This window comes from Sapajus apella, unplaced genomic scaffold, assembly GCF_009761245.1.
Source record: "Sapajus apella isolate SASKATOON/1434 unplaced genomic scaffold, GSC_monkey_1.0 scaffold58, whole genome shotgun sequence".
Classification (NCBI taxonomy): domain Eukaryota; kingdom Metazoa; phylum Chordata; class Mammalia; order Primates; family Cebidae; genus Sapajus; species Sapajus apella.
The window spans coordinates 344,522-360,671 of NW_022436998.1; the positions used below are offsets into that span (position 1 = coordinate 344,522).

A 16,150-nucleotide genomic window follows, 5' to 3' on the forward strand; every position below is an offset into this window, starting at 1 on the left:
GTTTCATACCTGCCAATCATGCATCATTTTATTCACCCTTTATTAGGAAAAGCTGGTTCAGAATTGTGATCCTAGTTAAAGGCGTTCTCCAAAGCTCTATAAACACTACAATCCTCCAGCGTGACAGCAGAATGGAATTATTATGCTGGGGGTTGGTCTTTATTAAAATGAGGTCACCGCAGTGTGTACAGAAGAAGCAGGCCTTTGAAATGCAGGCTCAAATTATGTTCCCTCCACCTCTTTGGCTCTACATGTTTTGAAGGAAGAATCAATTTGACTTCTGCTGAGATAAAAATATGACATCTCTAAAAGCACAGAAGGATAAGTCATTTTAATTAGGAAAAAAGGTCAACAGGTTACAGAAATACTTAGAGGTGTCATTCTTCAGCGTTCACTGTGCACCACAGTTATTTCAAGCAGAAAGTTCAGAGTCGAGCACAGAATTTTGCCTTCACCCCACCCCTGCCCTTCTTTGGAGGTTCTCTGCTGTTAGAAGATACCGTACGTAGAAATATGGAAGGTAACCTTGTGCCCAAATGTTCCTGCAAAGACAGTCATTATTCCTAACACTAATTATAAGTCTGGGACCCACCATTACCTATTAATACATTTAAATGATTTCAGGGACTCTGTAGACCTTTGGGTATTTTTGTTTTGGCAGCATTACCATTTATAGATTTTCATTGCACTTATTGAAGGCTTCCTTTTCTTAATTTCTCCTTTGTTTCTAGGTCCTTTCCCTGGTTCTTAGTCATTTAACCACTACTCAGATCTAGGAAAAACATAGTTTAGTTTTTCTGACTGATACCGCAATCATTTATGAGAATCTTTGATACCATAGTTCTTGGGATCACTTACGTTGTTTTTACAAACCCTGAAAAGTAACCCATAGTGCCTCACGGGACCCTCTTGGGGAGTGGTGGGGAGCATGTGCATGGATTGCAAAGCTCCTCTGTGTGGTACCAAGCCCTAGGCCAAGCCACTAATGGCGCATGAACATCAAAGGCAGGCCAGGGAGGACGAGGAGGGGGAATGTCCAGTAGTTTTGTTCAGTACCTTTCACCCAATTTAGCTCTGTTTCTCCAAAGAGAAGTTTTTAATTTTAGAGAGAAACTTCAGTTGAATCTGAATCTTTTGACAGCCTGCCCTTCACAGTAGTTGAATTCATCCTTTATGTTTGATTTTGTTTCCTGCTGTTTTTATCACATGGACAGAAAAGGCAAAGTGCGAGTTTCAGCATGTGAGTCTTGGCTTTTGGTATCTATTATCTGGTTTGCCAGAATTTGAGCTTACACCCCCTCCGCCCAAATCCCCCAAAACACACACTTTCATTGTTAACTGTGGGTAAGTATACTAACTAGTCACAGATGTAGAATCTAAACCTGCTCTCAGATACGCACTACCTCATCTTGGGGGGGAAAAAAAGCTTTTTCCATTTGAGGCACTTATGTCTGCTTAACTCTGGCAATTTAAATCATGACTTCATAGGCACATACATGGTTAGTAGGAGAGATTGAATGGCAAACTGTAAAGGTTGCCCTAGAGTGCACCTTGCCCCTGGAGCATACCCAAATCATTCCAGACAGATGAAAGAAACAACTGTACTACCTTCAAAACCCCCTATAGAAGACTTACAGCTTGATGACCTAGCAATCTATCTGAAAGACTCATATGAAGGTCTCTCTTTTTTTTTTTGAGATAGGGTCTCACTCTGTCACCCAGGCTGGAGTACAGTGGTGAGATCATGGCTCACTGAAGCCTTGACCTCCCAGGCTCAGGCTATCCTCCCATGTAGCTGGGGCTACAGGCATGTGCCACCATGGCCAGATAATTTCTTTTCTTTTCTTTTTTGAGACAGAGTCTCGCTCTGTTGCCCAGGATGGAGTGCAGTGGTGCAATCTCAGCTCATCGCAACCTCCGCTTCCTGAGTTCATGCAATTCTCCTGTCTCAGCCTCCAGAGTAGCTGGGATTACAGGCATGCACCACCATGCCCAGCTAATTTTTGTATTTTTGGTAGAGATGGGGTTTCACCATGTTGGCTAGGCTGGTCTTGCACTCCTGGCCTCAAATGATTCACCCGCCTTGGCCTTCCAAAGGGCTGGGATTACAGCTGTGAGCCACTGTGCCTGGCCCCAGCTAATTTTTCATTCTTTGTAGAGATGGGATTTTACTGTGTTGCCCAGGCTGGTCTCAAACTCCTGGGCTTAAACAATCTGCCTCCCTTGGCTTCTCAAAGTGCTGGGACTACAGGCTTGAGTCACCAAACCTGGCACATATGAGGGTCTTTATCTCTGCTTAGTCCCCTCTTATCATAGTAGGATAGTTTTTTCTCTTCTCACCTAAGAATTGGAGATCTGTTGGTCAGTCCTGGCTTTGTCAGAAATGGCCTTTTTCAGAACACATTCTTTTATACCTTCCTCTAAAGTCTCTTACAAAAGTTCAGCTCAGTTAAACAAATATGTATACATGCGTGTAGAATAATTTTTATGCACCAAGCCCTGGGTTAGACATAATCCATTCCCATACGTGTATAATAGGAAGGACAGATATTAAGTGAGTGATTACAGACACAGTGTGTATTTGGAAGTGTAAAACAAGGGGATTTATCCAGCTTGGTTTCTTCCCAGTTCACCCCCACTTTGAGTTCCTTCCCTGGCTTTTTAGCATGGTCATTTAGCCCCTGCTTTAGCTTGTTGTCATCAAAACCTTAGTGGGTCTTCTGCCCGTCGTGTGGAATATGCAAAGGGAAGTATGGCATAGTGTAAAGAACATTGAACTAGGAATTGGAAGATGGCGTGGGTCAAATGTGGTAATATGGGTACAAGAACTGTGAATATTATAAAGTGCTACACAAGCATACCACATTCAGGTTTGAAGTTAGTCTCTGGCTTCCATTCAAGAAGCAAAACTATCTTTGAGGAGAAGCTGGTATCTTTCTGGTGAGTTACCTGCCCTTTTCCGAAGATATTTTTTGAACTGGGAGAATAGCCTGTACTACAGAAGAACTTCACCAGACATTATGGAGTTTTCCCTGCCTGCTAGGTCAGAGTTCCTGCTCTGCATCCAGAAGGACGTTTTCTATTGGTCTGTTCCATAGTAGGATACATAGCTGAGTTATACTTGGCAAAATCAAATGCAGACGTGAGGGCTGTGTGGTATCACCTTTTTAGCTTTATCTCTGGGCAGCTCAAAGGACTGAGGCCAGTTGCTCTTGCCTCGTACTGTTTGACATAGCCTCCTGATTCTATTACTGGCTCAGCATTAACCTCCACAGTAAAACAATCTGCAGACAGCCTTTGGGAATAAAATGAGTTAATTACTTCAGGATCATGAGTACCAAAACTTTCAGGCAGTTTCCCGAAAGAGTTGGTACATTTTATTTAAGAAAAAAGAGGCTGGGCGTGGTGGCTCATGCCTGTAATCCCAGCACTTTGGGAGGCTCAGGCAGGTGGATCACAATGTCAAGAGATTGAGACTATCCTGGCCAACATGGTGAAACCCTGTCTCTACTAAAAATACCAAAATTACCTGGGTGTGGTGGTACATGCCTGTAGTCTCAGCTGCTCGGGAGGCTGAGGCAGGAGAATCACTTGAACCTGGGAGGCGGAGGTTGCAGTGAGCCAAGATCGTGCCACTGCAGTCCAGCCTGGCAACAGAGTAAGACTTCGTCTTAAAAAAAAAAAGTGGGGGTGGGGGGGAAAGCCTAACCTATTCCCAGAGGGCAGTTTATAAATAGTCTTTGTAAAAATAACAAACATGGAATAGATTTCATGAAACCTCATCATGTTAGGATCTAGAAAGTCCCAATGTCTACCACTCCTGAATAGTTGTGTTCTTATAGGTATTATACCTCTTTTCACTCAATTGAATAAATATAGAATCCATTTACTATAGTGAGGGCAAGACTTCTCCTTCAGATTTAAACCCTAAGTCTCTAAAGGCAATTGGAGGAGGTTTTATCCGGATGTAGGAGGACAGACCTTGTGTTTCAGTATGTATCTCCCTCCGATTTCAACCCAGCTTGACTTCAGTTAAAAGGTTCCCTGCCATATTTCCATATCTTCCTCTGCCTGTAGCAAAAGTGAAAGTAATGCTAAAGATTCTTTTAAAGATCTTAGAAGAAGGGATTGGTAAAGGTCACTAAGAAAGTTAGCAGCCATTTCTACTAGCTGCAAAAGGGATGTTAACTAGGTTGTAAGAAAAGTACATTCAGGAAGAGCTGCTCTGTGAAGCACCAGCATTAAAGACCTGCACACCAGACATGGCAGCCCCCTCCTTCAGGTGTTATAGTCCCGAAGTAGTGAAGTTTGTTGTGCAGTATTTTCAATTGCAGTAGAAATTGTATGCATTTTATATTTCAGGTTATTGTAGAAAATCACCCCATCTCTCTTTTTGTGATTATCAAAGTTTTTGAAACATATATACATATTTAATTAGTCATGAACCTCAAACATTTTTGCCTGATATAAACATTTCTCCAGTTTATTAAGGGGAAAACCTGATTAGCTTTGCATGCACGCATTCATTTTCCAACTAGTTATTTCCCAAAATGTGTTATTCCGTGAAATAAGGTGTCAGAACTTTATCCTTATTTGGTTAAATATTATATTCCATAGAATCAAATGATCAGTCTATTGATACCTCATAGTGTTATATAAAGTGAGAAATCTAACTTATTTTTGTGACATAACCCAGAAGTTTTTTCCCCTTTGTTCTGTTATCTGTCTTGTCTAGCTTTTCTTTCACTTTATTTTTTCCCAGTTCTTTAACATTTATTTGTTAAAACATGAAGTTTATTCTGTCTATATTTATCCGCCATGGATGCTTGTTTAAAATGTTTTTTTTCACCGTGTCCTCTGTCTTATATCACATTTCACTTTCACTTTACTGTGTACAGGACATGGTTTCCTACCTACTCATGTGCCATTAAAGATGCAGTATTAACCAATTGGCTTTTTATAAAGTGTCAATATTTGCGTTTATTTTGAAAACCTTCAGGCAGCTTTGCAAACAAGTACTAAAATTGTACTAGTCCATAAAAATCGTTTGCTCTACTCAGCTGGCATAGATGGCTTAAATGTTTGGTGTGCTCACCAGGTAATTTGCTCATAACTAATAGTTCTTTGTAAAGGGCTTTCTTTTCTTCCACATTATTGAAAATTATTGCAGAATGCTGTTATGCCCAGATTCAGACTTGTTGTGTATGCAGCAGTGTGGTGCAAAGTTCTCCATCTGTAGTCCATTTTCCTCTGCCTTAGGGCTGAGAATGATTCATTCACTGTTCCCTGCCTCACTTTCCCTGTTTTTGTAAACCCACCCTCTCCCTCCTGTTTTTGCTGATGTCAGTAAAAACAGATGATTGCTGCTGTTAAATGCAGTTGCTGTATATACCTGGAAACCACTGCATCTCTACTGGCCTGTTCCTATGTAACCTTTGCATAATGTTATCCTTCTCTTTCTTCCATTTCCCTATCACCAACCCCTATAGAGTCGGGATATAAGCCCAGAAGAGATAGATTTAAAGAATGAACCTTGGTATAAATTCTTTTCGGAATTGGAGTTTGGGAAACCGGTAAGTTTAATAGCTTCAGTGGTTATACACCTTTTAAACTAATGCTGTGGACGCATTGTTGCTGCTAAAGAATCAGATATTTGTAAGCAATTCAGAAAGTGGGGCCAGTTACGTTGGTTGTCTGTAGTGGGATTGTCTCTTCTCGCTACAACTTCTAAGCTTTCTTTTGCATTGCTTCACTGAGAAAGGACAGTGAGCTCTGGAAGTATATCTTGCTGGAATATCCCAGAGAAACACAAATAATCATTGCTTATCTTAGACCTCCCCCAGTAACAACAAATATCACATTCCTTGTGGATGGCTAAAGACAAGCTGAAAATGCTTATATACTGAGAAGACCAGCATTGTCTCTGCTTTAAATTGTATTTTTAAAAGCACAAATGTAAATGAAGTCCCAGAGCAGGCCAACAAGGACCTCTTTATGCAGATGTGACCCACAAATGCAACCCCATTATGGGTGACTTTTAGGGAATGATTTCTGTGATGTAGGGTATTTCCCAAAGTTTGAAATGGGACTAAGGAATTCTAACATATTTAGTATTCAACCTATTCTTCCCCTATGATATCTCTGAGTTGGCTTTGGTACAAATTGACTTTTGGCACTTAAAGGAGGATTTTCTTAGCCTTGCACCCAAAGGAATATAAAACAGAAGGGAGAATTGAGCTCATCCTTCCTCTAGAGATGACTGGAAACTGACTTTAAAACTCTAGTTAGTTCAAAATCTTAATTATTACAGCTGCAAAAAGAATTTACAGGTGGAGGAGTTAAGCATATAAAAACATTTTATTAGGTGATTGTATGAGACTTTAGCATTGGATCCAGCTTTTGAGTTTCTATGTTCTGGGATGATAGTTTTATTTGCAGGCAAGAGTGAACTTTATAGTTCAGTAAAATGTTTAAAATTTTTCTTATTAAAACAAAGAGAAATTAAGCTGGTGCTTAGAAATTGCTCTTTAATTTGGCAATGCTGAGCTTTGAAAGTTCAGGCATCTTCTGAGTTAAGAGCACCAGACTTGCAAACAGCCTGCTTGTTCCTCTCTTCTGGTCCCTCCTAGACACTGTCTCCCGATAGCAGCTGAGCTGTCCTGGATGAACAGCGCCACCTAGTGACCAGTGGAGAGGGACGCATCTGACCCAAAGTCTGCACCCTCCTCCCCTCCCCAAAGCATTGGTGCACACCTCATTTCTTCTCCTTTCTCTCTCTCTCTCTCTCTCTCTCTTTTTTTCCCCCTCTGCTGTTCACCATTCAGATATCAGTTAAGTCTGCCTCAGGCAATCTTTTCCACATGTAGTATTTAACAGTATCCTAACCCTTTCTCTTTTCTTCTTTTTCTTAAAACCAATTACATCACCAAAAATAAGCTTTTGCTGTATGTCATTGTTTCCTACCCCCCAAACAGACCATGATTGGTGGATAAAGCAATAATGCCATACTTTAATCACGGAAAGCAAAAGCTATTAAATTATGTTTAGTAGAGTCCCTGCCATTGATTTTTGATGTCTGTTTCAGAATCCACAAATTTCTGGCCATCTCATCTGCTAAATAACTAAATTAGTTTTACCTGAAATATTAGCTTTCAGGAAAAGTGGTGGAATTTTTCTTTCTAATTAGTTGTTATTGTTTTGCTAAATCTATCATTACAAATAATTTTTGAGGATAATGTACAGTATTTCAATACCAGCATACATTAAATAGCCTCCATGCATAGCTTAATAAATTAATGCTATTGCTGCCAAAAACTTCAGTCCAGGTACCACACAGATAACTTCAAAGAAATGTTGAGGACACAGTCCAATTGTATATTGGGGCCTTCTTGTAGCTTGTATCCCTACCCCAGTGCTCTAGTTGCCTTTTAATTATTTAAAGACTTAGAGACGCTTTTTCAAAATAGCATTTTCTCTGAAGCCACATGCATTCTTTGCACAGGCCTCAGAGTTCTTCTAATGAGATGGCTCCCTCTTGTGTAGGTCTTACTTTAAAAAATAGTACTGTGAGGACTTGTCAAACTAACTAACCTTATGCCCATATCCTGAGGGACAGCCCTGAAATGAACAGCTCCTTGTGGTTGGAGGCATCCTAAAGGTGGGCTTATTATCTAGTTGAACCAACAGGGTTTGGGAGGAAGGTGTGGTGAGGAGAAATTTTTTCTTCACTTCCTTCCCCAACTACTCTGCCACAAAAGAATAAGAAACATAAATAAAAGTGGTAAAAACCATGGAAGTTCTTTTGGAAAGTTTTTCAGCCATTCAGAAGCAGAGTCAAATTAAAACTCCTACCAGATCATGGGAATCAGCATTTCTACTTTTGTTTTTTCCTCACACCAACTGGGGACCACTTTCCCTGAGTAAGACCTGCTGGAACTTTGACACTAGACATTTACCCTGAACTCCTTGCTTCCTCCACCTCTTTGCTTAAGTCATCCAAAGTGAACTAAAATTTCAGCAAGATGTTGACTAAAACTTATAGCTATTTAGCTCTAACAAGTTGTTAGAATAGCAAATAGTTCAAGATTCCAGGGACCATTTTTAGAAGGATTATTTAAAACCAGTTTAATTTGTAAACACTGTTCTGTTTATTGCAGTAAAGAAATGACCATAAGCCATTAGACTTCAAAAAGTCTACTTCTGCAGGTGAACATTCCAAGTGTATTAAGTGCTTAGAGATGAATGGTAATTGCTAGTATCACTTACTTTGCGAAATGCAGAATATAAGTGTATGGAGATGACATTACTGACCTGTGAGTGTCAGTGGTGAACACATCTTGGAATCAGATTACTTCTCATTTGCAGATTTATTACAAGGAGACTGGGAATCTACTTTTTCTTCTGAATTGTTTTGCTCTGATTTCTATAGAAATCGACATGATTTCTATATGTAAGAGCAAGTCAGAATTTCACAATGTAACCTGATTTGAATGCTTCCATAGAGTTGGCTATAATGAAATTTGCACAAAATTTTAGGAGCTGTTAATGATTTATTTCTTACCACCCTAGAGGTCATTATGTAAGAAAATACAAGTCTAAATAGGCAGAACAAGTGGAAGAGGGGATCCAGGGTTAGAAGTCGCCTGTAACCTCTGACTGTCCCACCCTCGGGACTCCTTCCTCATTAAGCTTACAATCATCTTTTGGCAAATTTCCGTCTTAGGAATGCAGCTTTAAATCTGACTTAAAGGGTTAAAAGACAAAACAAAAATAACCTTACAGTCCCCTCTTTAAATTTTAAACTCTGTTCTCTAAGGAGGATGAAAAGTATGTCTCTACCACTAATAGTATTATCAAGGTCTAGTTAAACTATAAAAGGAGATTTTTAAACTACTGGTATGAAATTGTCTAGTGCACTATTTAAGAACCATTTTGTACATGGATTTCATTGTTACAAACCATAGAAAGTACATTTGGTTCAGTCCATTGACCACACCTCTAAATTCATACACGTGTTAAAACACAATGAATTTTACAGCAGAAGACTGCCTCAAAAGTGTAGAATCTTCAGTGTCAATCTTAGTTTGAAAAGAACAATGAGGAATTTAAAAGTTTCTAGTTTTGTTTACATTTGTGTTAATGCTTCCCCTCCCCTGCCTTGTTTTGTTAAGCTTTCAATATTAAGAATCCAAGGATGAGTTGCTTTTGAAACATAGACATAGAAACAAACTTCCTAGGTAATGGTCCCAGCTCCTAAATCCTCAGGCTTCCCCACCAGCAGGCAGCCTGTGTCCGTAGGCAGCACCCGCTCCCCTGCTTTTGAGTTCACCTTTCTGTGTTGATACAGTTCTCCTAGTGTGCCCCTCCTTGTTTGAGCCAGTCTCCATGTTTGTCTTTATGTCTTTATGCTCATTTCTTCATTTCCTCCTCTGCTTCCCGTCAGCCTCCCAAAAAGATATGGGATTATACTCCTGGAGACTGCTCTATCCTTCCTAGAGAGGATAGAAAGGTAATTCCGCTGTGCCTCCTCTGTTGGACTGTGTGTGCTCTCTAGCTTTGGTTAGTGTGAGTGTGTTGTGGGTTTGTTTTTTTCTTAAATCACTTTTTTAAAAACTTGATGCTTTTTTTTTTTTTTTTTTGGCTTGGTAATAAAACTATGTAACAAATTCTCTAAGACATATACTAATGTTTAGAGGTTTTTAAAGCAATTACATATCCTTCTGACATAGAGTATTTGTCACTGTTACCACACTCTGAAAAAAGAGAAAATAGGCATTTCCTTAAAGGTAGGTTTTTGTAGTTCTCCTTAGCAAGTAGAATAGATTTTTGAAGCTCTGATTACTTCAGGATTTCTGCTTTATATGCCTAATGTTACATTCTTTGTTTTCATGTCTTTAACTAATTTCTGGTAAGCTCCCGTGTTTTAGTCGTGCTATCTTGGCCTTATGAAAGTATAACACTAAAAGAAAAAAATTCATTTTTTTCTAACTTAACCTTCCATTCTTTCTCCTTTTCCTCTAAACTAAAACATTCTTTCCCATCTTTTCTTTCTTGAACCAGACTAATCTAGACAAAGATCTCAACCTCTGCCAGACAGAGTTAGAGGCAGATTTAGAAAAAATGGAGACGCTTAATAAAGCACCCAGTGCAAACGTGCCACAGGTATTTCCTAGTTTTTCTCATGCCGTCAGTTCCTTTTCAAGCTGTGCTTTGCTTTCTTTGTTCTGTGGTTTTTGAAGTAGCTGAGGTGACAGATGGTGATGCTGGTTATTTTAGGCTGCATGGCTTTCTGCCTCCTCTTTTGGACCCTTCCCTCACCCCTGCCCAGTTCATTTTTGCTTGGTTTTCTTTTGAGCTTGGCATCTTCCTTAAAGGGGATTCTTCAGTTACGTGCAGAGAGGCTGCGGATTGAAACTACTCTCCCGCCTTATTCTGTTTCTCTGCTTTCCTGGGGTGACCTTTTAAGTTTCCTTCCTTCGCTTCTGGGTGCCTTCTCTGAATTTTCAGGGAGTCATTTTTGGCAGTTTCCTTGTCTTTTTGGCAGCCCTGGGAGATACCAACCTCAGAGATCAGTTTCAAAAACTCAGCAGCAGTGCTCTGGGTACACTTTCTGTGCATGGCGCTTTCAGAGTAGTAGTGTTTGTCATTTTAAAGGTCAGAAAGTTCTCAATGAAAGATGCACTCAGAGGTCAGATGGCCTGGACACAGGAAAAACGTGTTTGAAACTAAGCCTGCATTGATGTTTTAAAGGGAGCTATGTCAAAATGTGGTTTATTAAAGGGTGTTTGAGAGAAAGTGAGAGAAAGAGAGAGAGACACTATGGTAAGTAGGTTTCCAAGGAGGAAAAAACCAAATGTTCCCAGTTGCTGCCCATAGGGCTCCCTGACAAAACAAAAGAGACTCTTAAAAGGAAAAGATATCTTTAGAGAAGATACAAAAGGAGGCTGGGCGCGGTGGCTCGTGCCTGTAATCCCAGCACTTTGGGAGTCTGAGGCAGATGGGCCACTTGATGTTAGGAGATCAAGACCAGCTTGGCCAACATGGAGAAACCCTGTCTCTACTAAAAATACAAAAATTAGCCAGGCATGGTGGTGGGCACCTATAATCCCAGCTACTTGGGAGGCTGAGGCAGGAGAATTGCTTGAATTCAGGAGGCAGAGATTGCAGTGAGCTGAGATCACACCTCTGCACTCCAGCCTGGGTGACAGGGTGAGACTCTGTATCAAAAAAAAAAAAAGATTATAGGTGCGACAGAAAAGGAATATGGAGCCAAGGAGGCCAAGAAGGTCCACAAACTGTGACAGGAACAGAGGAAACTGCTTATGGAGTCAGATCTCCAGCCCCAGTGACTTGGGCACAAAAGTCATGAGAGCAGCAGAGACTCAAACCAGGAAAGGGGTGAAGAGACTGGGGATTTGGCAGCAGCCAAGAGGTCTGGGATAAGAGAGTCAGGAGCCAAGGAGCTGCAGGTTGATTGAGGGTGTTAGGAACTGGGAATTCAGAGACAGCAGAGCATGAGGAGGCCAGCAGGGCTGGGGCTTAGGTCCAAGCTCTCTCTCAGTACTTGAAGGAGGCACAACAGGCACTGCACACATGGGTGAGGCAGACAGGTGATGGGCGGGGCAGGCAGAGTGGGGTTAGGGGCTTAGTTTCCAATTAGGGTGGAGGAACCAGGTTAGCCACTGTGGAATTGAAGGTCCTATGTGAGAAGTGATCACAGCTAGTCCTGGAGTGAGAGTGGTGGCTGCGGCTGTGGTGAGAGCCCATGCTGGGTGCACCAGCGTGCAGTGGGGAGAGCAGATGCGAGCGAGGTCACTGAGGATGTTGCGGTGACACTTTTTAACTGACTGGTGTAAACAGCAAAGAATTGGAGGATGAAATTGAGACAAAGACAACCTTGGGGTTTTGGCCAGGCAGATGGAAGAATGAGGACTTGAGCACATCACAGAGGAAATCTGGGAAGACGATCAGGGCAGAGGCAAGGTGAGGGAGCTGGCTTTAGGTAACTGACCTTTGAGGTGTTGGTTGGGTGTCATATAGGCAATATCCGGTAGGTAGTTGGAAGTCTTAAGACTAGGGTTCTTGGAAGAGGCATGGGCTTAAGATGGGGATACGAGTCACTTGAGTGGAAGCAATGGTTGAGGTCCTGGGAGTAGATGAAGACACCCAACTGGGGAGTAGATGACAGACTCAAGAGGGAATTGTGTTGAGAAAAAGGATGTGAAACTAACAACTACCTATGGGGATGCTGGGTGACGTGGAGTAGGAGAAGGGGAGAGGGAGAGAAAGCAGAGTTCACAGAGGCAGAGGGAAAAGCGAGTGATGGAGCAAGAGGAGAAAGTGTGAAATCTTCCCAGAGGTCCAGAAAGATGGACTCCCAGGAAGGCCAGTGGATGTGATGACTAAGATGTTTCCAAAGTCTTTGGAGGTTGCTGGGTGAGTAAGTTCATGGCAGAGAATCAGGAGCCTGCAGGGGTACAGCACTGAATGAAAAGATGTGACCACGGAAGGAAGGAAGGAAGGGGAGCATTCCCAGAGGACTCTACAGGGTCAAAGGTTTTTCAAGATGGAGACCAGGGCAAGGTCTTCCAAGGTGGAAGACCACACAGGTCAGTTGTTCAGAGGCAGGAGACCGAGGAAGGAGAGGATGGGCCGGCAAGACAGTGCAGCCAGAAAGGCTAGAGGATGGAGTTGGAGGTTAAGAGGGGTGTGCTCTCTGCGGAATAATGGGGGTGGCACGGGGTACAGTACTCATCCCTGTGCAGAGGTGCCCTCAGAAATGAAAGCACACAAGCCCAACAGGTTTCAGCAGGCAAAGGGCTATGCGGGTGGGATTGCCTCTTCCCTGTCATTTCCTTTTCTCTCTTTGACTCTCTCTTCCTTTTCTTTCTCTCCTTTCCTTAACTGTCTCTTCTGCAAATAGCTAGTTTTTCTTAAAATGGTCATTATTAGAGATGAGGCCATTATGTAAGGTAGGATTATCCTTAAAATTAACCTTTACATTAATTTATTCAATTACTACCTTATTTTTAAAAACAGGCATATCAAACCCTTTGCGTTTTTCTCTCCAAGACAACAACAGAAACCCTAAACTACAGAATTATGTTGCTTTTTTTCTGCATGTAGTTCTTGGTTGTTTTCTTCCTTTTGAGTGGTGCCTGGTAATTTTATAAAGCATTCCTTTATTCGTGCTGAAATGGTCATTAATAGGGTTGGTGAAATTGCATTTCTCCCCATTTCTACACTCCTAAATTTGCATACACAAAGTTATGCATAAGTATACACAAGTAATCTAAATACACGGTGGTATGTTAAAATACACTTTTGTGCATTCTGGCCCTAAAGTGTTGGGTGACTTTCTCTCTGGATGTGGCATTTGGGGTGCATGATGGGATCTGCAGTCAGCTCAGAGGGGGTTCTGAGGGCTGCCGAGAAGCTGGTGGAGGATGTGCCATTCATGTCATTAAAGCATGTTGGCCCACTGGAGGGCCATCTGCCCGGTGACCTGTGATGGAAGACAAGTATGAGCCAGGTGGCCTTCTCCTGACCCACCCAGAGAGCCTTGGGTGCATCCACTGAAAAGCAAAAGACCAGGAGTAGGAGAGCCCACCTGCCCATGCATTCTCCTCCCAGAGAAAGAGCACCGCCCTCCACCAGCACTGAAGACCTTTTCCATCCAGCCCCCCGACTTCCAGAGGTCCTTATCTAAACTAGGAAGGGAAAGTGACCTCTCTCTTTTTCCTCTTGACTTGAAACATATGGGTCAAAATAAATCATCTATATTATTTTTTTCTTCTTTTCTTTCTTGGACATTTACAGAGCTCAGCTATCAGCCCCACTCTGGAAGTTTCTTCAGAGACTCCTGGATAGTAAGTTGCCATTTTACTTTGTTTATGTTGCTTAATATGTTAAATGTCAGAAATGGGAAGAGAGAAGCTTATATTTTGGACCCAAAGTGTGTTTTGTTTGCATCAGCCTAATGGCTCTGAATGATGTACGGTTTGGTGATAAGAAGTGATCTACACGAGGTCAAGAGATCGAGACCATCCTGGTCAACACGGTGAAACCCCGTCTCTACTAAAAATACAAAAAATTAGCTGGGCATGGTGGCGCGTGCCTGTAATCCCAGCTACTCAGGAGGCTGAGGCAGGAGAATTGCCTGAACCCAGGAGGCGGAGATTGCGGTGAGCCGAGATCGCGCCATTGCACTCCAGCCTGGGTAACAAGAGCGAAACTCCACCCCCCCCCCCCAAAAAAAAGTGATCTAATTGTATTCTTCAAATTATTTTCCTTCTGTTCTTGCCTCCTCTTCTAAATTAATTTTGTGATGATTTATATTACCTTTTATAAACTTTCCCCCATTTTGGCATCTTTACCTTTAGAATGTGAGTTTATTTGTCTAAGTTTAGAATAAAAGTTCTTGCCTGGCATTGTGGCTTATGCCTGTAATCTCAGCACTTTGGGAGGCTAAGGCAGGAGGATCATTTGAGCCCAGGAGTTCAAGACCAGCCTGGGCAATGTAGACCCTGTCTCTACAAAAAAAAAAAAAAAAAAAAAAAAAATTAGCGAGGTGTGCACCTGTAGTTCCAGCTACTTGGGAGGCTGAGGCAGAAGGATCTCTTGAGCCCAGAGATTGAGGCTGCAGTGAGCTGAGATCACACTACTGGACTCCAGTCTGGGTGAAAGAACCAGACTCTGTCCCCAAAATAAAAAATAAATAAATAAATTCTCAGCTGGGAGCAGTGCTTCACACCTGTAATCCCAGCACTTAGGGAGGCCGAGGTGGGTGGATCATGAAGTCAATAGTTCACGACCAGCCTGACCAACATGGTGAAACCTCATCTCTACTAAAAAATAATAATTAAAAAAAATTAGCTTGGCTTGGTAGCCTGCACCTGTAATCCCAGCTACTCGGGAGGCTGAGGCAGGAGAATCCCTTGAACCCAGGAGATGGAGGTTACAGTGAGCTGAGATCGTGCCACTGCACTCCAGCCTGGGTGACAGAGCAAGACTCTGTCTTTTTTTTTTGAGACGCCCTGCCATACTCCATCTTAGAAAAAAAAAAAAAAGATGGAGGGAGGGATGAAGGGGTTGAGGGGAGGGTGGGGCCGAGAGGGACTAATTTACCCAATTCTCACAGAGAGATGGACATCTGTTACCCTCCGTCAGTTCTTAGGACTCTGTCTGGATGATGCATGCACACCCCACTTCTTCCTGGAGTAACGACCAGCCTCTTCCCCCCACCAAACCATCCTGAATCCTATAGCAAATTGCCTTTCTCAGCACTTTGCCATGAAGCTGTTATCCCAGCTGAAAATGTTCAGTGCTACCCTCACCTCCTGTTCTATATGTGGTAAATAGCAAACATTTTAGCTCGTATAGTTAGGCCCTCATGGAGCCTTCCTTTACCCAGGCTCATGTTAGTACCTCAATGGCCCTTACTTCTGTTGCTGTATGCCTGAGTTATACTCTTGTATTTTTATAATCGCTAGTGTATTATAAACTCCTCAAGGGCAAGGCCCAATCTTCACAGTGCCTGGCACACCCAATGAGTTTAGGAAAGGAGCTTGTTCTGGTAGGAGCCTTTCCTATTTTATCACCATCACATCTGTGTCTTGTTCTTTAAAATAGGACAGTGAGGGGAAAACATACCTATTACCTATTCTACTAAGGTTGAGTACATCCACAATGAGCAGAGTTGCTGAGTGTATAAATTTTTTTGACAGATACTGTGGTCTCTGGGACATATCCTCCCTACATTGCTGGAGAATGTGCTTTACAAGAAGAGTTAAATTTGAAAGTCAGCAGGGATTTGGGTATTTTGGAGGAAAAGTTGAAAAACTTTAATAACTTTAATCTTTTTAAGGTAGTGATCAAAAGCTCTAGATACATTATGTTAATTTTTTTCTATAAATAAAAGTGTTTCATGATTAATATGCTCAGGAGCATAAGAAGATATATTAAGACAGCAGCTAGAGGAGGACTGCCTTAGGGGACAGTTCCCACCTCGGAGAGGGACTGTGTGAAGTCTCTTGCCTTCACTGTGGGGTTGGTGATTAAGTCACTAATATGACAGGTGTCAGGGCTCAGGTGTAGCATCGGGACCCCTGCCCCCCACTCTGGCTTTGCAGCTCACTCCCTTTTAAAGAGC

General features: G+C 42.0%; 1 protein-coding gene across 50 annotated transcripts in view; it reads left to right on the forward strand.

Annotated features, from left to right (window-relative positions):
• SORBS1 (sorbin and SH3 domain containing 1) overlaps positions 1-16,150 on the forward strand; it is a 253,867-nt gene that overhangs the window by 182,494 nt on the left and 55,223 nt on the right. For 28 of the 50 annotated variants that reach the window (XM_032245434.1, XM_032245433.1, XM_032245439.1 and 25 more), the window contains 4 exons: positions 5,490-5,573; positions 9,443-9,508; positions 10,060-10,161; positions 13,819-13,868. In XM_032245434.1, coding sequence (XP_032101325.1) covers positions 5,490-5,573; positions 9,443-9,508; positions 10,060-10,161; positions 13,819-13,868 — 302 coding nt within the window. The remainder of the gene's footprint in view (positions 1-5,489; positions 5,574-9,442; positions 9,509-10,059; positions 10,162-13,818; positions 13,869-16,150) is intronic. The other 22 variants (XM_032245475.1, XM_032245477.1, XM_032245478.1 and 19 more) reach the window with 4 other exon arrangements.